We start from the raw sequence: 23,599 nt of genomic DNA on the forward strand, positions 1-23,599 counted from the left end.
AAAACCATTCCCCAGAACCTCTTGTCAGAGCAAGCGTGCTTAAGGCAGCATCTCTCCCCCTTGGGGCAGCGACTCACCTCGACTCTCTGCTTGTGGGTTTTGGATGCTTTCTTCAGGATCCTCTCGATTTGCTGCAGGGCAGGGGGGAAAAAGAAGAGCGGTTACTTTTGTCCCTCCTCAGCGCATTTCCCCTGTGTTATAGGAATTCTTATATATGTAAAATAAATGTTCACAAATGTAAAAGGCAAACACATATGTAAGTATATAAACCACGTGTCTGAAGTACTGGAGAGCAATCCTGAAGCTATTTGGACTCTCCCAAATTGACCTCAAATATTTCTCTGCAAGGAGGAAGGAAATGGGGAAAAAACTTTCCAATTGCCTTTGGACTGTAGGGGCTTAAGCCTCCCTGTAAATACAGTCTGGCAAGTATCTGTTATGAATATGCATAAGAGATTCAGGAACTAAGTGTTTACAATCTCCAAGGAATGGCCAGGCTACCCAGAAAAGGCAATTGATAAGGCATGATCAGGTCTCCTGGCAGACAGGAGAGAAGCAACACCCTCCCATTTCTGCTGGGGACCACCTCTTTCTGTGACGTATGGATGATGTTTGGGGGGTGGTCTTGAGCTACAGGGGAGGCAATTTTCAAAAGTCTATATATAGGGCTTGTGCACCATTGTTCTGGGTCCCTCCAGAATGTGGGGAGTGAGGACCCTGTTGCAACAGTTAATAAATATCAGGCTTACTAGCGGCTTTGCTTCTCAATATTCTCTGCTTGGCCTCTGTTATTTTCTCCTACAGACTCTATATGGGCTCTTGGGTACCCCATAAAGGAAAGGGAGCAGTATTTTTCTGGGTGAAACTGCCCCCCCTTGCCTGCTCCCGGCAAGCACCCACCCGCTTCTCCTGCATCTTCTCGTAGGCCAGCTGCGCTGGGTCCTCTTGTCCAGGGCCCGCTTTTCCTCCTCCTCTCCTCCTGCATCTTGCTGCTCACGATCTGGTCCACGATCTTGCTTTTCTCCTTATCTTTCTTTTTCTTCCTGCAAAGAGAAAAAAGCCATCTAGCTTGGCGGCCGCCCCCTTTCCTCCCGTGGCAGGGAGTTCCGCAGGCTCCTGGGGCGCCATCCCTCCCGCGCGTGCGCACAAGCGCTTTGTAAGTCCTAAGGGCCTTATAGCCCGCTCGTCCAAAGCAGCAGGAAGTCCCTCCCGCGCCACCGGAAGTTCCCTTCTAGGAGGCTCCCGGGGGCGTCTCGCTCTGCTCTCTCACCGCTTCCCCGCGGGGGACACCCCGACGCCGGCCTTCAGGCGCAGAGGGCCCCGCTGGACGGCCTCGTACTCCGACATCCTCCTCCTCCTTCCTTCCAGCCGCTCCGGCCACCACTTCCGGGTGCCGACATAAACTTCCGGGGCAAATGTAGGGAAGGGGTGCCGCGGGAGTGAACTTCCGGGGCAAATGAGTAAGGGCCGGTGGAGAGCGCATGTACTTCCGTTGGGGAGGGGAAGCGAGAGGGGACAGCCTAGAGCGGCTTCCGGGCTTCCCTCGCCGTAGAGAAACTAAATACGCTTCTGCCGCGCCAGGAGTTCTCTCTCCAGACGCACTGCGCATGCGTGCTCGCCGGAAACTATAGCGAAGCGCACGCGCATTACATTTATTACGTCCTCCCTACGCGTTTTAGGCTCTCCAGACGCACCGCGCGTGCGTGGACCCCGCGTTGCCCGCCGGGAAATGCAGTCCTCCGTGCCGCGCGGCGCATGCGCGTTTCCCCCTTCCTTCCTTCCTTCCTTCGGCGGGCCATGGCGTCGGGCAACGGGGACTTCGCCTCGGGGGGTCGCCTGGACCCCGGGGCCCTGATGGAGCAGGTCAAGGTGCAGATCGCCGTGGCCAACGCGCAGGAGCTGCTGCAGGTGAGCGGGGGGGGGGGGGGAAAGAGAGCCTCCCGGGCAGGAGCAGGCTACCTGGGGGGAAAGGGAGGGAGGAAACCGGGGGGGGGTCCCTTTCGCCCACCCCCATGAGGGGCTCTGGGACCCCAATAAGAGGGCCGAGGGGTCTCAAATCCCCCCCTCCAATAAAGGTGGGTGGGCATTGCCATGGGCAGAGCTGGGAATTTTGTTAGGGTGGGGGTGGGGGCCCTGTTGCTTTTGAGCTTTATGCTTTCTTTTTTTAGGAAATCAAAGTTGGAAAACTTTAGGGGTGGGCCAGGACCTCTAACAACCGAGTACTTCCAATGCTTTTTGAAGGGAAGTTCTCTTTCTGCACATAAGATCTCTCTCTGCACATAACTGTTGCATTATGGGGAAGCATTGCTTCTTTTCTCTTGCATTCTGGGAAGCCTCGCTTATAATCTTTTCCCTGCTTCTGCACACACTGAACAGACCTCTTCCAAACACCAAGACATTCCCTCCTTGCTCAGTTCATCTTAAGTTCATGATGAACTGCTCTCAGTGCATAGCTGACCACATCTACGGAACTCGATTATTATATTCTTTCATGTTATGATCAATCATTAGTAATTGTTTTATGCTATATCAATCTTTAGTTATAATTTAATTAGGAGGTTTCATCCCTGTCTGGTTCCAACCTCGTTTCCCAGCCTTTAATCTATCGATGATTAATGTTCACATGTAATTCCCACCTCTCACATGCAATTCTCGCCTTGTACTTATGTTAACCAATCAGCAACAAGTTTCTTTGTGTTTGTATCAACCAATCAGCCACAAGCACACCTGTGGCAATGTTTGTAATATTCAATAAAAGAGAGTTCCCAGGGCTTGCACCCGGTAGACGCCTCTCATCACACCTACTGCTCGTCTGCCGTGATTTTCATTCCTACACTTTTTTTTAAAAAAATGTTTTTTTTAATTAAATATCTTCTTGGTTTACAAAAGTACATGGATTTTCAATGCTTTTCTGTAGTGGCATCCCCTCCACCCCGTCCTGGGATGGACTGCGCAAGGGAGGGCTTAACTGCCTCTTCTTCCCACCCCCCTATGTTTTACTCAAGCCAGCCCCCCTGCTACAGGCAACTCTTGCTCCCCCCCCCCCAGAAAAGACCTCGCAGCCTGCGGGACCCTCCTTGACCTTCAAAGGCTGATCTAGGGGTGCGCCGGACTTCTGGGGGGGCTGTAGTAGGTGCCCCGACTATGACACCCAACGGAAGGCAAGAGGTGGGGAGGGGCAGGTTTTGGTGGTGCACAGGGCGCCCCCGAAATTTGAGACGCCAATGTCTGCCACTGTTAACCCCGTCTCTGTTCTTCCATTCAAACTTTCCCTTTTTCCCTCCTTTGCAGAGGATGACAGACAAATGTTTCCGGAAGTGCATTGGGAAGCCCGGGAGCTCCCTCGACAACTCCGAGCAGGTGAGGCTAGCCGCCCGTCTTCCCTTCCTTCCTTCCTTCCTTTTTTCCTTCCTCCCTCCCTTTTTCTTTTCTTTTCCTTCCCTCCCTCCTTCTTCCCTATTTCTTCCTTCCCTCTCTCTTCCCTTCCTTCTTTCTTTTTCCTTCTTGCTTTTTCTTTCTCTTCTCCCTCCCTCCCTCCCTCCCACCCACCCACCCACCTTCTTCCCTATTTCTTCCTTCCCTCTTTTTTTCTTTTTCCTTCCTTCTTTCTTTCCCTTCCCCCTTCCTCCCTTCCCTTTCCCCTATCTCTCTCTTCTTTCTTTCTTTCTTTCTTTCTTTCTTTCTTTCTTTCTTCCTTCCTTCCTTCCTTCCTTCCTTCCTTCCTTCCTTCCTTCCTTCCTTCCTTTCTTTTTCTTTCATATACCGCCCCGCTATACTCAGGGGTCTCAGGGCAGTTCACAGAATAAAATCAAGATCTCAAACCGCAAAATTCGTAATTAAATTTAAAAAAGCAACCCAATAGCCCCCCCCCCTTTACTGAGCTGGTGGGCTGGAGGCTCCCCCCCCCCCCAGCCCCCAGTGATGGAGACTTGCCGCCTTCTCCTCTTTCCTGACCACCCTCTCCTTTTCCTCTCCCTTCTCAGAAATGCGTCGCGATGTGCATGGACCGCTATATGGATGCCTGGAACACCGTCTCGAGGGCCTACAACTCCCGGCTGCAGAGGGAGAGAGCCAACATGTGATGGGGGGCAGTGGGGTTGCTGAGGAGCCCCACCATGGACTTGGCCGAGGGACCTATCCTGGCCTCCCAGCAAGGTGGTTTAATTAGGGTGGGCAGGATTTTGGTCCGGGTGGCAGGAAATAAAATGACAAACCTGTGGCACCGCCTCCTGGCAGTCTTCGTTTTTGTGCCCTGGCAAGGTCTAGGCACTCAGCAGAATTGTAATGCCGGGACCCCAGGGGTCATCCAATTGAAAAGTAGTTTTAAAAATCTGGACCAGGGGACTAGGTTTCCGAGCACAATTCAAAGTGTTGGTGCTGACCTTTAAAACCCTAAACGGCCTCAAAGGCCCAGTAGACCTGAAGAAGCGTCTCCACCCCAGACATCTCCTGAGGGCCTTCTGGCGGTTCCCTCCCTGCGAGAAGTGAGGTTGCAGGGAACCAGGCAGAGGGCCTTCTCGGTGGTGGCGCCCTCCTGTCAGATGTCAAGGAGATAAACAACTCTCTGACATTTAGAAGACATCTGAAGGCATCCCTGTTTAGGGAAGTTTTTAATGGTTTTTTTTTTTTAATAGTCTCTTGGAAGCTGCTCAGAATGGCTGGCGAAACCCAGCCAGATGGGCAGGGCATTAATAATAATAATAATAATTTTTTAAAAAGTAGATGTTGGGGAGGGTTGGGCAGAGCAATCCATCTTCCCAGGAGACCTTCCCAGACAGCAACTGGGGCCCCACTGAAGGCAACCAGAGGTTTGGCAGATGTTCCTAATCACAAACTCAAGTAGCATCTCACACAAGCTTTGTTTTCTCTAAAAAAATAGATTTATTCATTTGTGTATCGAGGCATTGTGCAACTTCTATCACAGGAGTGTCTAGAATCATCGCCAAGAGCACACCAGGAGCAGAATTCAGATGCCTTTTTTCCCGTGTCTGTGAAAGGATTCGGTGAGCTTTGTGGCTCCCACAAAGCGACGCAAGGAAAGGGGGTGGTGGTGTTAAAATCTGCTACCAAAAATAAAACAAAATCAGTGCTTTTAAGCCGGCTGTGTGATCCAGCCTGATAGAAATGTCTTAGGGGGCTCCAACTGCACCCCTGACCATTCGTAGATTTGGGGATTCAGCAGGAAATCATTGAGAATTATTCTGACTTTTTTTTTCTACTAGTCTTGATACAGTTATCCAAAACACATCCCAGAGACAGAAAGAGAGAGAGAGAGACAGAGAGAGAGAAACCCATTAGGAAACTTCCCATGTCTTGATTTCTTGATCCGCATCTTTTCTCCCCAAAGCAACCCCCTCCCCACGCTGCAAACAGGCAATGTGTTTCCCGTCTGGCAGGCGCGACGGGAGGGGAAAACGGCGTTTTCTCCGACGCGGGAGAGTCCGTCGTGGAAAGAAGCCCCTTCCTCAGTTCCGTTCCAGCAAATGCAGCGGGTTGCGTTGGTGGGGTCAGAGCCAGACAGGCAGAACGGAAGAAGGAGCCTCTTGCAAGCAGGCACGGCCCAGGAAGCTTGAGCACAGGCTCGCGGTAAGGCTGCCCCCCCCTCAGAGGAGGGTGCATCGGAAAAAGCTGGTTTTCTTCTGTAGCTCGGGGGTGATCTTCACCCCCTGGCTGCTGCCTTGAGGGCTGTTGCCTTCCTGTGAATGCAAAAGGACCACGGGAGGGTTATTCAGGTGGGCTTTGGTTCCAACCTGCCCCCCCCCTTCGCTGCAAACTTTGCTTGGAGCTCCAGGTCAAACTCTGGCCTGGGGAGGGAGCAGGGCAATCGCGCCCAGCAATCGGGCTCTGTGCTCCTAGCAACTCCAAAGGCCGCGAACTCAAAGCTCATTTTGCCCCCTCCCCTCCTGCCACATTATAGAACTTTAAAAAAAATAATATGTTTATTACGCTTCCATTTTAAACATTTAAATACATCCTCATTTTACTTTTGGGCTCTATGCTCCTAGCAACTCCAAAGGCCGCGACCTCAAAGCTCATTTTGCCCCCTCCCCTCCTGCCGCATTGTAGAACTTTTTTAAAAAATAATATTTTATTACACTTACATTTTAAATATTTAAATACACCCTTATTTTCCATTTTACTTTTTGCTCGTATGAGCTTAGCGACTTCCCTCCCACCCAACTCATGGCTTTCGCAGTTTGTTTTTTACACCAAAGCATTGATACGTTTTCCTTTTTCACTCATTCGACCTGTCTACATTTTTTACAAAAATACAAAAAGGCATTAACCATTATCGTCACAAGCCGCCTTACAACCCTGCTGGCGTTGTTAACTGTTTACGATAGTGCGTTATAAGACTCTTACCCTCTGCCACCTATGCTCCTCAACCCAGCTAGTTTCTTATACAACACTGAACAAGTTAATACTGTTTTATGTGTGTGTGTGTGTGTGTGTGTGTGTGTGTGTGTATAGATACATGCACACACGGTTCTCAAACGCCTTGGTACTCAAACAACTTGGAACCCAAACACTGCAAACCCTTGTTATTGTGGGAGTAGATCGCAGTCTCTTGAGAGTTGGACATGCCTGGTTTAGCGGTTAAGAGTGCCGTACTAGGACATGGGAGACCAGCGTTGAAATCTCCCACTCAGCCTTGAAGCACGCTTGGACCAGTCAATTCCCCTCAGCCTAACCTGCACCAGACAGTTGTTGGGATTAAATGGGGGGGGGGGAGCCTTGAGCTCCTTGCAGATGGAGAGAGATAAACGCAACAAATAAACCTGCGTTCTAGCCAAGGCGACTCACCAGTTTCTTGTCCATTTTCGCCTTGATGTCTCTGGCGAGAGTGAAAAACGCCTGAAATTTAAAAGGGGGAAATAGAAAAAAATATATATAAATGTGAAAATGATCGGACGAGGCCTCGTAGCTCGCGCTGCCCTCCTGGCGCTCACGCCAAAATGCAAAGCCAAAGACTCGAGGGAGGTTAGGCGGAGGGGGCAATTAGCTCTTTTGGTGGCCCTTGTGACCTGTCACAACACACCACAGATTGTTGCACAATGTCCCCCGTCACCTGCAAGAGCAGCAGCAGCAGCAGGCCAGACCTCTGCAAATTAGAATTGTGGGCTGGGAGAGGGAGAAATGATGGGGCACGGCAGCTGTTTTTGCAGCGGGTCCCCCGTTTTGCAGATTTGCTGCAGCTCTGAGTGGGGTTGGAAGGGCTTAAGAGATTCTGCCTGGGGGACTGGGCCCCAGGCGTCCTTCCGCCCTCTGGACCGGACGAAAAGGCTTCCGGGAAAGAGGGCCGCCACTCACGTTCTCTATGTTGATGTTTGCCTTGGCGCTGGTTTCCATGAACTTGATGCCGAAGCTGCTGGCCAGCTGAACGAGAAAAAAAGGAGGAAAGGTCTCAGGTCAGCTAAGCAGGCGGGCCCTGAACACAGGAACCAGCATCTGCCTTGAGAAACACAGTTCTAAAAAAATTTCCATTCCCGAATCCAACATACGGTGGTGGCGCCCGCCCTGTGGAACGCCGTCCCATCAGATGTCAAGGAAATAAACAACTATGACTTTTGAAGGCAGATTGCTGCCCAGAGTGGCTGGGGAAACCCAGCCAGATGGGTGGGGTATAAATAATAAATATAATAATAATAATAATTATTATTCCTGTTCTGATTCCTCAATGAAACGGCTAACTGCAAGTTAGCCGGTGCTTCCTTGTCTCTCTCTGTTCTGGCTGTCAGCTCCCTCGACATCCCCCTTGCCTCTCCCATGACACACGACCGGCTAATCTCTGGACGCCAAAAACCGCCCTCACCTTCTCTCCTTGCTCTCGGGAGACCTGGCGCTTGTGGTTCATGTCGCACTTGTTCCCGAGGATCATTTTTTCCACATCTGGAGACGCATGCTGCGGGGGGTGGGGGGAGAGAGAAAGCGCAGTGGTGAGAAAAAGAGACACAGCCTGGTCTTTATGCAGAGCTGGTGGCTGAGATGCCGACACAGTGCTTCTCCTCCCGCTCTGTGAGAGGGAAAAGGCCTTTCAGAGGCCCCCCCCTTAGCCGATGAAACTTTCACTGCACTTCAAATGCTTGCAAAAAACCCCACAGTGCCATGCCGCTCATTCGGAACAAAGCAGAAGCGTTCCGTGTTAATTGCAGAACTGGGCAATGGCAGAGCAGGGACCGTGGCAAGATGCATTTTCCGGAGGGGTTTGCCAGCCAGAATGAGCGAGCAGAAGGGCTGGCTCACCGTTCGTTACCTTCTAGAGGGCAACAGTCCTGTCCCACAGCGGATCCTGCAAGAAACCGCACCTCTGAGAAGCAGGCTTTATGGAGCGACAAGAGGAGCCCTCGGGGAGGAGGAGAGCCTCCTCTGAGCGTCCGAGAACAGAAGCAGCCCGTTTCAAATGCTCCTTCCCCCCAAAACCCGAAGCCTTCCTGCTAGGAATTATGGGAAATGAAATCCCCCAAAAGTTCAGGGGAGTCTTTATGTATGTTACAGTTGCTGCCAGATTTCTAGTCGCAAAAGGCTGGGAGGGAGAGGATATCCCATCTAAATCAGACTAAATTAGGCATCAGGCAAAAACGTTCCTTTTTAACCAAGTATTTGGTTGACCTGGTCAACATCCCTTTTAAAATGTGACTCTTTTTTGGGGGGTGAAGTATTGGGTTATTGCTTTTATTTTGATTTTATAGTGATCTTTTTTGTGAACCGCCCTGAGACCTTTGGGTATAGGGCGGTATATTAATTCAATAAAGTAACAACAACAACAGCAGAGAGAGGCTTCTTTCTGCCTCTGGTCTTGACTGATGTTGTTCCCACCCAGCTTTCGTGTCCACGGATATACACCACGACTTCCACAAAAGCAACTCTCCTCTCTGGCAGCTTCCGCAGCTGGTATTCAGAAACAGACAGCCTCCGACCACAGAGACAGAGCAGCGGGAGAACATACCTCTTCGATGTTTCTGACCCAGTTCCGAATGTTTTCAAACGACTTCTCGTTGGTGATGTCGTACACCAGCATAATGCCCTAAAGAGAAGAAACGGGGAGAGGGTGCATCTTATGGTCAGGTGCGTCTTATGGAGTGAAAAATATGGTATATAAAAACAAGGTCAGCTGCGACCCGAGACAAAGGGAGACCAGCACCGAGTCAAAGGGAGAAGGAGCGTCTCCACCCCCATCGTTCAGCCCGGACATTGAGATCCAACGCCGAGGGCCTTCTGACGGTTCCCTCATTGCGAGAAGTGAGGTTACAGGGAACCAGACAGAGGGCCTTCTCAGTAGTGGTGCCCACCCTGTGGAACATGTGAAGGAAATAAGCAGGTATCCTATCTTTAAAAGACATCTGTAGGCAGCCCTGTTTAGAGAAGTTTTTAATATTTAAAGCTGTATTGTTTTTAATACTTGATTGGGAGCCGCCCAGAGTGGCTGGGGAAACCCAGCCAGATGGGCGGGGTATAAATAATAAATTATTATTATTATTATTATTACCCACCATGGCTCCTCTGTAGTAAGCCGTCGTGATTGTCCGGAAGCGTTCCTGCCCAGCAGTGTCCCTGGAGGAAAGGCACAAGAAGAGAAATGACGACAACAGCCAGGCAGGGCCTCCGCTGCCTTGCCCTCAAGTTACGCTGGCCGAGAAGCTCTAGCGTGGGGTAAAAGGCCCGCCGTGCCGGGAGAAGGCCCAGGAGGTTAGTGTGCTGCTGCGCCATTTTGGGATGTTCTGCGTTCTTCCCGCCGTGGCAGCAACATAAGCTGTGCCACTGCTCTGCCATCACAGTGGCCTTGTCAGGGATCATCTGTAGGGCTGCCACCCATGTCAGGGTGGCAGCCCCTTCCTCGTAGGAGTCTCAGGAACACGCACCCCCCCAACAAACTGGAAAGGATAATTTCCTGGGCTGCCTTACCAGATCTGCAGCTTAATCTTCTTGCCATCAAGCTCAATCGTCCTGATCTTGAAATCGATTCCTGCACAGAGAAGACCACCCGCCAGTTAACAGGTGGCACTTGACAGCTGACAATTATTAAAAAGGTAAAGGGAACCCTGACCATTAGGTCCAGTCGTGGCTGACTCTGGGGTTGCGGCGCTCATCTCGCTTTATTGGCCGAGGGAGCCGGTGTACAGCTTCTGGGTCATGTGGCCAGCAGGACTAAGCCGCTACTGGCGAACCAGAGCAGAAACGCCATTTGCCTTCCCGCCGGAGCGGGACCTATTTAGCTACTTGCACTTTGACGTGCTTTCGAACTGCTAGGTGGGCAGGAGCAGGGACCGAGCAACGGGAGCTCACCCCGTCATGGCGGGGATTCGAACTGCCAACCTTCTGATCGGCAAGTCCTAGGCTCTGTGGTTTAACCCACAGCGCCACATATTAAGCTCTCCGTCTCCTTTTTTGCTGCCCCCTGGAACTCCGTTTATTTTCCTCCCGTCTTTCCCCACAAGGCTGCCCCCCCCCCGCACTTTGCATGCCAGCCCCAGAGGTGTTTCCCGCACCGTCAGCTGCATTATTATTGTTATTATTATTATTATTATTATTATGGGGTGTCAGCTGCATTATTATTCTTTTGGGGGGTGTCAGCTACAGGCTATGATTATTGTTATTATTAGGGGGTGTCAGTTGCAGGCTATTATTATTATCTTGGGGGGATGTCAGGTGCATTATAATTCTTTTGGGGGGCGTCAGCTGGAGCCTTCCCCCCCCTTCCGGGTCCTCCCACCAACCCCGCGAGGTCGGCCTGCCATCTCGGGGGGGGGGAGGGGGCGCTCCGCGGTTGCCATGGCGACGGAGAGGGGCGGGGGCCGGCGCACCGATGGTGGAGATGAAGGTGGCGTTGAAGGCGTCCTCGCTGAAGCGGAAGAGCGCGCACGTCTTCCCCACCCCGGAGTCGCCGATCAGCAGCAGCTTGAAGAGGTAGTCGTAGGTCTTCGCCATGTTCCTCAGGCCGGGAAGCGGCGGCCGCGGGTGGCGATAGGCCCGCGGGGCTGCCCGTCCGCGGGGCGGGGAGGCTCCCATTGGAGGAGGCCGGCGGAACTCCCGCCTCCGGCCGAGGCCCGGCGATCCCATTGGTGCCACGTCAGCAACCTCCGTTGGAGGCGACGTCATGACGCGTGCGCTGCGAAAGAGGGAGAGCGCCGCTCTAGCCTCTACGTCACGACGAGCGCGACGAAAAAGAGAGAGGGACGCTCTAAGTCCACGTCATGATGCGCGCGCCGAAAGAGCAAGAGGGAGAGCGCCGCTGTAATAGCTACGTCACGACCCGCGCGCCGGAAGAGAGCGCCGCTCTAGCCCGCGCGCGTCGTTGGTGCGGCCTCTCCGGCTCCGAAGCGGGGAAGCGGCGCCTGGGAGCTCGCCGAGGCCGCTGCTGCTGCCGCCCGGGAGGGGTCGCCTGTGGGCCTCCCCGCCCCCCTCCGAGCGCCTCGCCATGTCCGCCAGCGCCGTCTACGTGCTGGACCTCAAAGGGAAGGTGAGCCTCCCTGGGCAGGAGCAGTCTACCCGCCTCCGCCTGACAGGAAAAAGCGGGGGGGGGAGGGGCCGGGGAGGGGGTTCCTTCAGTGGGGGGGGTGTCCAGTGGGACTCCCCCCCCCCCCAAGGGATGAGCAGAGGAAAAGGGAATTATAATAATAATTTATTATCTATACCCCGCCCATCTGGCTGGGTTTCCTCAGGCTTCCAACAAAACACTAAAATACAATAGCCTATTAAACATTAAAAGCTTCCCTAAACTGGGCTGCCTTCAGACTCTAAAAGTTTGGTACAGTGCTACCTCGGGTTACAGATGCTTCAGGTTACACAGGCTTCAGGTTACAGACTCCGCTAACCCAGAAATAGTACCTCAGGTTCAGAACTTTGCTTCAGGATGAGAATAGAAATTGTGCTCCGGCGGCGCGGCAGCAGCAGGAGGCCCCATTAGCTAAAGTGGTGCTTCAGGTTAAGGACAGTTTCAGGATAAGAACGGACCTCCGGAACGAATTAAGTACTTAACCCGAGGTACCACTGTAGTTGTTTTTCTCTTTGACATCTGCTGGGAGGGCGTTCCACAGGGTGGGTGCCACCACGGAGAAGGCCCTCTGCCTGGTTCCCTGTAACCTCACTTCTTGCAGGGAGGGAACCACCAGAAGGCCCTCGGCGCTGGATCTCAGTATCAGGGCTGGACGATGGGGGTGGAGACGCTCCTTCAGGGATACTGGACCGAGGAATGGAGCCTCTCTAGCCAAAAGCAGCCCACCTGTCCAGGACTCGGAAGGCAGCCCTGTCACGTCTGAAAGGCTTGATGTTTGGTTACCTTTTTTATATACATAAGCCACCCAGAGTGACAGATGACAGATGGGCGGGTTGAAATAATAAAATTAGGATGATACGGGGTCGGAAGCTGCACCAGGGTGGCTGGGGTATAAATAATAATAAAATAATATCAGTATTATTATATCAGTATTTGTTTAGGGAAGCTCTTCATGTTTAATAGTGTTTTATTGGAAGCCGCCCAGAGTGGCTGGGGAAACTCAGCCATATGGGCAGGAAACAAATAAATATAAACAACAAATTAATAAATAATAAATAAGAAGAAGAAGAAGAAGAAGAAGAAGAAGAAGAGACCAGGGAGTTAGCTGGATGGGGTCCCAATGCTAGTATGGATACTAATACTAATTATTACGGTATTTTTATTATTGACAACCAGAGAGTCATCCAGCTGGGGTACAAATACTAATACTAATTATTATTATTATTATTATTATTATTATTATTAGAGACCAGGGAGCTAGCTGGGTGGGGAGCTGATCTGCACCTCCCCTCCCAGAGGAAGGCCCTGCCTGTCACTGGGCAGGGACTGCCTTTTTTTGCAAAAAGAGCAACGCAGCCTGCAGATTTCTGGCCCTGTCTCCTTCCGAAAGCAGGAAGCCAGTGGTTTCCTTCTGGGCCTCGGATGTAGGTGCGGTGGTGGTGCTTCTGCAGGGGACGGTTCCTGGGTGTGACCGAACAGTGGCAACGTCATGGTTTAGACTTCCGTTTCAGCTGCTAAAGATTCTCTCTTTTTCTCTCTCTCTGCCCCAAACCACCCCACACGCTCCTGCCGCTTCCAGGTCCTCATCTGCAGAAATTACCGCGGAGATGTGGACATGTCGGAAGTCGAGCATTTCATGCCGATCCTCATGGAGAAGGAAGAGGAAGGGACTCTGTCTCCCATCCTGGCCCACGGAGGCGTCCGATTTATGTGGATCAAACACAACAACTTATATTGTATCCTTTGCCAAAGCAAAGCTTGCCTTTCCAAGTTCTTCTGTTTGGAGGGCTGCTTCACGATACAAGGCAGATGGTTGCTATGAAGAAGGTGGGCAGCCCCCACCTTCCCCAAATCCCCTTTTTATAAGAATTCCAAGGTCCCAAATATAAAATACCGTATTTATCCATGTAGAACACCCCCCCCTACTTGTAGTTACTTGTATATTTTGTGAGATGTGTTGTACAATATATACATCATTTTGAAGTGGCTTGTTTGTATATTTTGAATGACATCATAACCGATTATATACAGTGGTGCCTCGCAAGATGAAATTAATCCGTTCCGTGAGTCTCTTCGTCTTGCGGTTTTTTCGTCTTGCGAAGCACGGCTATTAGCGGCTTAGCGGCTATTAGTGGCTTAGCGGCTATTAACGGCTTAGCGGCTTTAAGAAAAAGGAAACAAACTCGCAAGAACTCGCAAGACGTTTCGTCTTGCGAAGCAAGCCCATAGGGAAATTCGTCTTGCGGAACGACTCAAAAAACAGAAAACCCTTTCGTCTAGCGAGTTTTTCGTCTTGCGAGGCATTCGTCTTGCGGGGCACCACTGTATTCACTAACAGTTATTCGCCAGCGTGTTCCATTTGCATGTTTGTAGATTGTTACCTTTTGCAACACAGGGGCTTGTGTTCATTTAAACCTAGCCAGTGCCAGGAAAAGGTCTGCTGTGCTTCATCCCTGGTAGATTTCACATGGTTAAATTTAGCATTATTATCCGCCTTGTGGCGATTGGTCAACAGGGAGGGAAGTTTGCAAAGCGGAGCGAATAAAATGTAAAAGAAATACAGAGAACCGTCAACTTGAAAACCTGCAAATGTGTTTGTTGATGCCCCCCCTTTTAAGCGACAAACTCCTCAACACAGCCCCCCTCCCAGTGGTTGCCACTTCTAAGAAGAACGCCTGCGTCTCTCTGGTGTTTTCCTTCCTCTACAAGGTCGTTCAGGTAAGTGTGGCAATTACTGTGTTCCTGCAGATTGAATCAGAGATGTTGAGGCCCTGAGGGTTTTCCCGCATGTGGATTTTGTCATTCCCTTGTGCAAAGGAGCCTAATACAGTGGTCTCTTGGTTCTCAAACGCCTTGGAACCCAAACACTGCAAACCCGGAAGTAGCTGTTGCGGTTGGCGACCTTTCGGAAGCCGAATGTGCTCCGATTTGAATGCCACACTTCCATTTTGAGTATTACGCTGAGGTCTGTCTTGTTTTGCTATTTATTTTGCGTTTTTGTGGCTCTTTTTGTTTTGTTTTTGTGATTGTGTGGAACCCAGTTCAGCTACTGATTGATTGTGTGACTGCAGTAAGTCATTTATTGCTTTCATTTTATGGATCAGTGGTCTCGTTAGATAGCAGAATTCATGTTAAATGGCTGTTTTAGGGGTTGTTTTTAAAAGTCCGGAACAGATTGATCCGTTTTGCATGACTTTCTATGGGAAAGCGCCCCTTGGTTTCGGAACGCTTTGGTTTTGGAATGGACTTCCACAACGGATTAAGTTTGAGAACCAAGGTATCACTGTACAGCATTGAGTCAACAGCGATGGAGAAATCTGGGAATGGTTGACGAATGCATTCCCCGCCTTTCCAGCATTAGCAGTTTCAAAGGTTGTGAACAACCTTTTTTTTATTTGAGGAGACCTGCTACCTGCCACTTTAACCTTTGGTCCTGGGTGACCTCGTGCTCTTTCCTGACCGTTTCAGGTGTTTTCCGAGTATTTCAAAGAGCTGGAGGAAGAGAGCATCCGAGACAACTTTGTGATCATTTACGAACTCTTAGACGAGCTGATGGATTTTGGATACCCACAGACCACGGACAGCAAGATTTTACAAGAGTAAGTGTCTGGTTTGAATCTCCGAGAGAAGCAGCCGGAGACTCAAAATTGGCTGCTGAAATCTTGGCAGGAGAGGAGAGAGTTGCTACCGACGGGTGGCGGGCCTTTTCTGCGGTGGCTCCCCGCTTGCAAATGTCTGAGCTCAAGAGCAGCTGCTGTGTAGGCTGAGTCTAGAGACACAAGTTGGGGTTTGGGGGAGAAGAGATCGGTGGTGTGTCCCTCTGTCTGCCCTTTGTTATAACCTCTTTGTTATTTTCCGGCCAGCTGGGGAATCATTTTAAACATGTCTCTGGGGCGGAAAGGTGCAGAGCGTTGCGTTTTGACTTCCTGCCTGTGTTTTCGGAAAGGTACATAACCCAAGAAGGTCACAAGCTGGAGACGGGAGCGCCGCGCCCTCCGGCCACCGTTACCAACGCCGTGTCTTGGCGTTCGGAAGGGATCAAGTACCGGAAAAACGAGGTCTTCCTGGACGTCATTGAATCGGTGAACCTCCTTGTGAGTATGCCTTTCTGCTTATGAGCTTTCGGAGGAAGGTCCCTTACGCTTGTAGGGTGTGGACCCATTGCACTGGGGGCGGCGTTATAAGATCCCTGCCCCCGGGAGGACGTGCACACCCCACGGCCTGCACAAAGATGACCAGAGAAGGAGAACCCCCTTCCCTCAGCTCCATCGCCAAATCTCCCTTCCTTCTAAGAACAGTGTTCGAAATTAGGCACCTTCACTATCGTCTGCTTGACGACCAAGAGAAGATGCCTGCGATCTGGACTGTTCTCACATGCTTAACACCCTGTAGAATTCTGTCCACTATATTTTATCTGCGCAGCCGGGATCAATTTTGGGAACTGAAATGCTTTTCCTGTGCAGCCTGAGCTTGCAAGTTTGATAATGTCAGCCGTGAGATGGTTGAAGGACGAGGAAACCCTCTGATTCAGTGACCTGGAAGCTGCCCACTTGACCTCTGCGTCTCGGGGTGGGGTGGGAGCTGGAGAACTTCCTTGCGTTTGTTCTTGCCTCCTCACACTCCGATCTGTCTATACCCCTCGGCCATCGCCTGAGCCGTCGCCATCGGCTGGCAGGCCTCAAAAAGTGGCCTCCTGCGGCTGGTCGGTGCCTTGTCGGTCCTTGTCCAGTGACCCCCCCCCCTCCCGCCCCAGGTGAGCGCCAACGGGAACGTTCTGCGCAGCGAGATCGTGGGCTCCATCAAAATGAGGGTCTTCCTCTCCGGGATGCCAGAGCTCCGCCTGGGCTTAAACGACAAAGTCCTCTTCGACAACACTGGCCGTGAGTATGTCTGTGGCGGCTCCCAAAACGTTTCGGGTTCTTTCCTTGCCTCTTTGAGGAACTCACCCTTCGCGGGGAGAGAGGTGGGTCTTTTCAACTGCAGTGGTACCTTAGTCATCATTGTGGAGAAGAAAAAAATATATTTTTAATTGCTATCATCTACAATACTGTCTTCTTTATTTTATAGTACAGTACATTGATTATTGCTTTCGTTTTATGGATCAGTGCTCTCAGATAGTAAAATCCACGTTAAATGGCTATTTTAGGGGTTGTTTTTAAAAGTCTGGAATCGATTAATCCATCTTGCATGACTTTCTATGGGAAAGCAGTGCGCCTTGGTTTGGGAACGCTTTGGTTTTGGAACGGATTTCCGGAAAGCATGAAGTTTGAGAACCAAGGGGGGTGTTTGTGTGTGTGAGTAGGAAAACAGATTCTCCCTTGCATTTTCAGGGCCACTTGTCTCTCCGCAGCCTCCCTCCTTATTCCCAAATCATCGCCAGTTCTCCTTCCTGGACAGTTAAGGCACTTTTCATTTTAATCTTCTTTTTCTTCTTCTTCTTCTCCCACCAGGAGGCAAAAGCAAATCTGTGGAACTGGAGGATGTGAAGTTCCACCAGTGCGTCCGCCTCTCTCGCTTCGAAAATGACAGGACTATTTCGTTCATCCCGCCCGATGGGGAGTTTGAGCTCATGTCTTATCGCCTGAACACTCACGTGAGTCTGTGTTGATCCGAGGGCAGGAGCAAATCCCTTCCTTATGCCTTCCCATCTCCTGAGGGCCTCCTGGCGGTTCCCTCCCTGCGAGAAGCCAAGTTACAGGGAAGCAGGCAGAGGGCCTTCTCGGTGGTGGTGCAACGCCCTCCCTTCAGATGTCAAGGACATAAACAGCTACCTGACCTTTAGAAGACATCTGAAGGCAGCCCTGTTTAGGGAAGCTTTTAATGACTGATGTTTTATTGTGCTTTTAATATTCTGTTGGGAGCCGCCCAGAGTGGCTGGGGAAACCCAGCCAGATGGGCAACGTGTAAATAATAAAAAATTCTTGTTGTTATTATTATGCTAGACCTTCCATGCAGTCCTCTCCCAAATTATTGGCCTGGTTGCCAGCCCAGAGAGTGACCCCTCTTCTCCGCAGCCGCTGTGTCCGGGGGCTTTCCTGCTTTTCCCTCACGGTACCTATCCTGACACCCCTTTTCTCTCTTCGCCCGCAGGTGAAACCCCTGATCTGGATCGAGTCGGTCATAGAAAAGCATTCCCACAGCCGCATAGAGTATATGATCAAGGTGAGCGGGGCCCTCCCTCTGTTTCTTTTGGGGTGACTGGAAGTCACAACGGAAGCTGTGTTGTAAGAATTTAATTCACCCTTTGTAAATTGTATTACTCTTTGGGGTTTTTTTTTTGGTTGACAGTAATTTTTCTTTCCGAAACTAATAAAGCAATATGGGGGGCGGGGAGGACGGACAAAAAACGAGACTCCCGTTTCTCCTTTGTGCTGGTCTCTTTCTTAGGCCAAGAGCCAGTTCAAGCGCAGGTCAACAGCCAACAATGTGGAGATCCACATCCCTGTCCCGAACGACGCAGATTCGCCAAAGTTCAAAACCACCGTCGGAAGCGTGAAGTGGGTGCCCGAGAACAGCGCCATCGTCTGGTCGGTCAAGTCTTTCCCGGTAAGCCTGTCTGGGTTTTTGGGGTGTAGGGCTGGATTGAGGATTGATGCGGCCCTCGGCTCCTGAAGGTAATGGGGCCCTTTATATGTCCGACTGTCCTTTGTCCACAACAAATTGCTGCTGTTTTTTGTGTTGAATATATGCTTTATGGTCATTTATGGACCCAATAGGTATCAAGCCATTTGCACACTTTGCCCTGCAACCAGTCCATGCAGAATGTAGGCACCCTATATATAGAAAGGAGCAAACCAGGGATATTTTAGGACATATAGCTATCAACCTTTCCCTTTTCTTGCGAGGAATCCTATTTGGAATAAGGGAATTTCCCTTAAAAAAAGAGAAAAGTTGACAGCTATGTTTTAGGGAGCAGGCTAGCAGGAGGGGCCCTTGACTTACCTCCTAGGAGCCCACACAACACAAAACACTGTTGCTGGATGTAGGTTTTATTTTATTTGTTTTTCATCTTATATTTTGGAAATAGACATCCAATCTCTTTTTCCTTTAATTTTTTTGGGGGCCCTCAAGAGAGTGGGGCCCTAAGCTATAGCTTGTTTAGCTTATACGTAAATCCGACACTGTTGGGGTGTCTGGAAAGAGGGGAACACCTGACCCCGGAGAGAGGAGATCAAGTCTGTTTGGGGATCTGACTGTGGCCACTTTTGGAACAGCGTCTCCACCCCTCGCTCAGCCCCCATTTAGCACCTCTGAATGTTGTCAGGCTTTTGTGGGTGAGTTTGTTTGGACCCTGGGTGAGAACCCGGAGACCGAGATGGAGGGCATGTCTCAAGGCAGATGAACCGATACTAATTTTTATATATACAGTGGTGCCTCGGAAGTTGTACGGAATCCATTCCGAAAGTCCGTTCGACTTCCAAAACGTTTGAGATACCAGGCGCAGCTTCCGATTAGCTGCCAGTCGGAAGCTGCGGAACCTGTGTTGGATGTTCTGGTAACAGGGAATTCCGAGGGTCTTGCCGGTCTGGAAGGAAGGGAGAAGGCAGCCTTCCCAGCCTAGCCTGGCTCTCCCCATCCTCTGAGGGGGCTTATAAATGGTTCCAGCAGAATTCAGGGAGGGGAGCTATGAGCCCTGACTTTCTGCCTTTCCCCACAGGGAGGGAAGGAGTACTTGATGCGAGCTCACTTTGGACTCCCCAGCGTGGAAGCAGAGGACAAAGAGGGGAAGCCACCCATCAGCGTCAAGTTCGAAATCCCGTATTTCACCACTTCCGGCATCCAGGTGATAAGCCCTTCGCTGTCGGGTGACGGGACGGTGGGGGGCTAGGGTTGTCTGCTGCGAAGATGGGGGGCCGGGCTAACAAGCCGTCATGCCAATCCCACAGTTTCTTTGGCCGTCATACTCACTAATTCTACAAAGTTCTGTTAATTTATGCAACCATCAGTAGGAACGTTTTTACCTGGCGTATAATGAAGGCGCCAGGCGGACTTCCCTGGGGAGAGCATCCCATAAACGGGGAGCCACTGCAGAGAAGGCCCCGCTCTCGTGTTGCCACCCTCCGCACCTCTCAAGGAGGAGGCACACGAAGGAAGGCCTCGGAAGATGATCTTGGGGTCTGGGTAGGTTCATATGGAGAGAGGAAGTGACTCGGTCTGCTTTTCTCCCTCCCCGCGCAGGTACGCTACTTGAAGATAATTGAGAAGAGCGGCTACCAGGCCCTGCCTTGGGTCCGCTACATCACTCAGAACGGAGGTAGGTGGAGAGGCGCCTGTTTTTCCGCCTCCTTGCACCTGAGAAAGGGGTAACGGTCTGGGGCGGGGCTTGCCTTGTTGATGCTGCAAATACATGTGTGAACGGCAGCGGGGAACAGGAGGGCCTGGGCTTGCGAAGCAGCAGGAGTAGGGGCTCAACTTACAATAATGCAATTTATTATTTCTACCCCGCCCATCTGGCTGGGTTTCAGTTTTGCCATTTTGACGTAGCCCAACAGTTTAATTTGCCATTCTTCCAATGGCAGGGACTAGTTTTCCAAATTTTTAAGCAAATTAACAACAAACCAGGGACGCAGGTGGCACTATGGGTTAAACCACAGAGCCTAGGACTTGCCGATCAGAAGGTCGGCGGTTCGAATCCCCACAACGGGTTGAGCTCCCGTTGCTCAGTCCCTGCTCCTGCCAACCTAGCAGTTCAAAAGCATGAAGTGCAAGTAGATAAATAGGTACTGCTCCGGCGGGAGGGTAAACGGCGTTTCCGTGCGCTGCTCTGGTTCGCCAGAAGTGGCTTAGTCATGCTGGCCACATGACCCGGAAGCTGTACGCCGGCTCCCTCGGCCAATAAAGCGAGATGAGCGCCGCAACCCCAGAGTTGGCCACGACTGGACTTAATGGTCAGGGGTCCCTTTACCTTTAAGGAACAGCAATTCGGATTCTCCCCCCCTCCTTCGCTGCTCTCAGTAAAACACTTCCTCCTAGTTTCTAAACGTCTCCCGTCCGTTCCTGTTCCTCTGCCCTAGATTACCAACTCCGGACGCAGTGAGGGCCGTCTGAACAGCCACGACCGAGGAAACGGCGCATCTTCCAGTTCAGAAACGCGTTTGGTGCTCGGAAGGTGGTTCTTGGGTGGGGTGGGGAAGGTTTGGCCGGCTGGAAGCGGGAGCCAGCCCGAGTCCCAAATCCGGCAGCCTTCGGCACCGACCGTGTGAATGTGTGTGTGTTTCTCTTGTTCAGTGTTAATCACGTTAGGAGTTTTAATCACGTTAGGAGTTAGCTGTTGCCCTGAGAGCCCGACCTCAGGAAAAACCTGGCCAGTCTTATTTCCGCGCTTCAGAAACCTGAGCACCGTTTGCGGTCTGCTTTCCGGAGCCGCTTCCGAGTATTAGCCAAGCCCTTCTTGCCAGAGAAACCCTTGCTTGACCTCTGCGGACCCCCTCAAAGCCCCCACACTTATTAGCGCAGGCCTGTTTTCGGAACGGAGACTCCGGACGACGCATCACATGCAGAAAACCTGCTCTCTCTCTCTCCTTCCCACGAGGGCAGGGAATTCCGAGCGGGTGGACTGAGCAAATTTACACCGATTCTGGAGCCGAGGGGGAAGAACCGATTTCTGCAGTTTTCACAAGCAGCAGCCGAGTTGGCAAATCCATGCCTGGACCACGCCGGGCTGCTCCTTGGTGGTAGAAGAGTCCCTGCATCTGGAAAATTAGCCTCATTTTGGGGTGTGGGGAAGCTTTCTCTCCATGTTTTGCCATGACGTCTGACACTGCTTTTGAAAAGGCAGCAATTGGGTCTCCCAGCAGAAGGAAACAGGCACACAGTGTTCTTGCGAGTGTCCGGCTTCTAACAGTGTGTGTCAAAAATTGGATGGATGTCGATGCTTTTCTTCCTCTTCTCGCCTCCTCCTCAAACTCCACCTGCTCCTGAGAAATTTGCCTTTACTCAGTGACCAGTCGGGCTTTGCTGTTTAGGAAGCACATCTTTTTTTCTCCATGTCATTCTCCCTTTCTTTCATTCCGCCTCCTCCCCTTCCCCGGAGCTCTGGCTCGAAAACGTCTGCAGTGCCGGTAATCCAGTGTTCGAGTCTGCCTTTCCCAAGAGTAAACAAAGCCAAGTTTGGGATCTCCTCGCCTTCCTTCAGGCAGCTTTAGAGGCCCTGCCGGAGCCACAGGGGAAAATCCAGTGTGGCTCTTGCTGCGGAAACGGGGACACCCCCGTGGTTGTGTGTAAAGGTTTTCTTCGACAGACTGGCTCGGGGTGACGTTTGGGGCCGGGTTAGCGCTACCTGCTGAAGCCAGGTTGAAGACACGGGACCACCACTGCCCCCTCCTCGCCCCCAGCCATCGGAACCACCACCAAGCAAGCAAACCACCGTTCCTGCCGAAGAGGCCATTGTTCACTTGTTGCCGAAAAGTCTGTTTCAAATAAATTGAGCTTCTGTTGATCAGTATTTGGGCTGGAAACACTGTCTGGCTTCTGCCTCTTTGTGGGGTGTGTGGGTGTGTGTGGGAAGGGTCAGGGAGCCTGGGCATATGAGGGAGGGGAGCATTTCTCTGCAAGAATCTGAAGCAGGGGGCAGCTGGCACGGACCCCTAACAGGAGGGGATTCCTTCCTCAGCTGCAACACCCATGGGGGACTCCCATTAGCAACCCAGGGGTTCAGTGGCGACCCGGAGCTGAAATCCCCATTGGCTGCAGTCGTTGGAAGCACAGCCCAAAGCAGCGAAGGAGAAACGACAGTGGGAGAGTAAACCACTTGAGCTGTGTTTAAGAAAAAAATAAATAGCAATTGTAACAGGGGAGATGCTCAAAATTAGAACAGCAAGCTCTGGGCCCAGGGCAGAACCCCGCAACACCCCACTTGTCCGCATCTGGCTGTGGCAATGAGAGAGCCGCCACAGGCCTTCCAGAGTGAGGTCCCACAGAGTTGCCGTCTCTGGTCCCACCTAGCCAGGGGTCCCCCATGACTTGTTTATGTTGTGCCTTCCTGCAGACCCCACCTGCCTCTAGGCTGGGCAGTTGGCCTCTCGACACACATCTCGAGGGCCGACACACAGAAGGAAGAGGGAACGAGCTTGTTTTCTCCTGCCCCGGGAGGGTAGGACTCGAACCCGTGGCTTCACGTAGCAAGGAAGGAGGTGCCAACTCAACGTCGCCGGGAAGAACTTTGTGACGGTCAGAGCTGTTTGACCGTGCGATGGAATGCGGTGGACTCTCCTTCCTTGGAGGTTTTCAAGCAGAGGTTGGGTGGCCATCTGTCAGAGGTGCTTTAGCTGAGATTCCTGCATTGCAAGAGGGTTGTTGTATCTTAATCTTTTATCCCCCCCCCCCATTTTTTTAAAATTTTAAAAGTGACTTCCCCGCTTCCCCTTGGTTGAATTTCATTGCATATCCTTTTAACGGTTTCCCAAGTCACAATTCTTATAAAATTTAACTTAAACATTAACATCCTTAAATCTTCACTTTCTGGAATTAAACCTATTAATTCATCACTTAACATCAATAAAATCCTAAGCCAATTAGGTATCTGCAAGCTGTTTTCAGTTAGTTTAACTTAACATATTTAACTAAATAATCATTAAGTTTAGTCTACTCTTCCTGATACTCCTCCTCCTCCTTCTGGTCACGGACTCTTCCGGTTAGGTCGGCTAGCTCCGAAAAATCCATCATCTTCATCTGCCATTCTTCTATCGTTGGGTTTTCCACTTTTTAGCTAACAAAATACGAGCAGCAGCTGTGGCATACAAAAAAAATTTAACGTCTTTCTTGGGCAATTCCAAACCTGTTTGGAAAGAAGAAAAGCCTCTGGTTTTTTAATCTTTTAAATTGTATTTTAATCAACTTGTTTTTATTATTGGTTGTTAGCCGCCCTGAGCCCGGTCTTGGCTGGGGAGGGCGGGGTATAAATAATAATATTATTATTATTATTATTATTATTATTATTATTATGGTCATGGACTCTTCCAGTCAGGTCAGCTAGGAAAAATCCAATCTTGTGTTTTCCAATTCTTCGCTAACAAAACTCTTGCTGCAGTTGCGGCTCCTCTACACTTTCGTAGCTCTGTCCTCCGGAAGTCAGCGCCCCCTGGCCAGCGGCCGCTCTAGCCGCGC

At 51.1% G+C, this 23,599-nt stretch overlaps 4 protein-coding genes across 4 annotated transcripts in view; 2 read left to right on the forward strand and 2 right to left on the reverse strand.

Moving 5' to 3' along the window:
- Positions 1 to 1,416, reverse strand: part of FAM32A (family with sequence similarity 32 member A) — a 2,721-nt gene extending 1,305 nt beyond the window's left edge. The window contains 5 exon segments of the mRNA XM_028713782.2: positions 78 to 131; positions 901 to 941; positions 944 to 973; positions 976 to 1,043; positions 1,271 to 1,416. Coding sequence (XP_028569615.2) covers positions 78 to 131; positions 901 to 941; positions 944 to 973; positions 976 to 1,043; positions 1,271 to 1,347 — 270 coding nt within the window. The 5' untranslated portion in view covers positions 1,348 to 1,416.
- Positions 1,417 to 1,757: 341 nt separating this feature from the next.
- Positions 1,758 to 4,219, forward strand: LOC114588466 (mitochondrial import inner membrane translocase subunit Tim13). Its single transcript, XM_028713783.2, has 3 exons — positions 1,758 to 1,908; positions 3,292 to 3,360; positions 3,984 to 4,219. The coding sequence occupies exons 1-3, from the start codon at positions 1,798 to 1,800 to the stop codon at positions 4,080 to 4,082; spliced, it is 279 nt and encodes a 92-aa protein (XP_028569616.2). The 5' UTR covers positions 1,758 to 1,797; the 3' UTR covers positions 4,083 to 4,219.
- A 638-nt stretch (positions 4,220 to 4,857) lies between these two features.
- Positions 4,858 to 10,963, reverse strand: RAB8A (RAB8A, member RAS oncogene family). The gene is made up of 8 exons (XM_077921970.1): positions 10,803 to 10,963; positions 9,904 to 9,964; positions 9,492 to 9,552; positions 8,948 to 9,025; positions 7,814 to 7,903; positions 7,312 to 7,377; positions 6,805 to 6,855; positions 4,858 to 5,696 (listed from the first exon to the last, which is right to left on the reverse strand). The coding sequence occupies exons 1-8, from the start codon at positions 10,924 to 10,926 to the stop codon at positions 5,604 to 5,606; spliced, it is 624 nt and encodes a 207-aa protein (XP_077778096.1). The 5' UTR covers positions 10,927 to 10,963; the 3' UTR covers positions 4,858 to 5,603.
- A 326-nt stretch (positions 10,964 to 11,289) lies between these two features.
- Positions 11,290 to 21,951, forward strand: AP1M1 (adaptor related protein complex 1 subunit mu 1). Its single transcript, XM_028713417.2, has 12 exons — positions 11,290 to 11,458; positions 13,074 to 13,230; positions 14,145 to 14,212; positions 14,963 to 15,093; positions 15,441 to 15,588; positions 16,248 to 16,374; positions 16,945 to 17,087; positions 17,585 to 17,656; positions 17,882 to 18,040; positions 19,152 to 19,277; positions 19,673 to 19,748; positions 20,509 to 21,951. Exons 1-12 carry the CDS (start codon positions 11,417 to 11,419, stop codon positions 20,529 to 20,531), a joined length of 1,272 nt encoding a protein of 423 aa, XP_028569250.1. The 5' UTR covers positions 11,290 to 11,416; the 3' UTR covers positions 20,532 to 21,951.
- The last annotated feature ends 1,648 nt before the right edge of the window (positions 21,952 to 23,599 follow it).

The sequence above is a fragment of the Podarcis muralis genome, chromosome 18 (genome assembly GCF_964188315.1).
Source record: "Podarcis muralis chromosome 18, rPodMur119.hap1.1, whole genome shotgun sequence".
In the NCBI taxonomy this organism is placed as follows: domain Eukaryota; kingdom Metazoa; phylum Chordata; class Lepidosauria; order Squamata; family Lacertidae; genus Podarcis; species Podarcis muralis.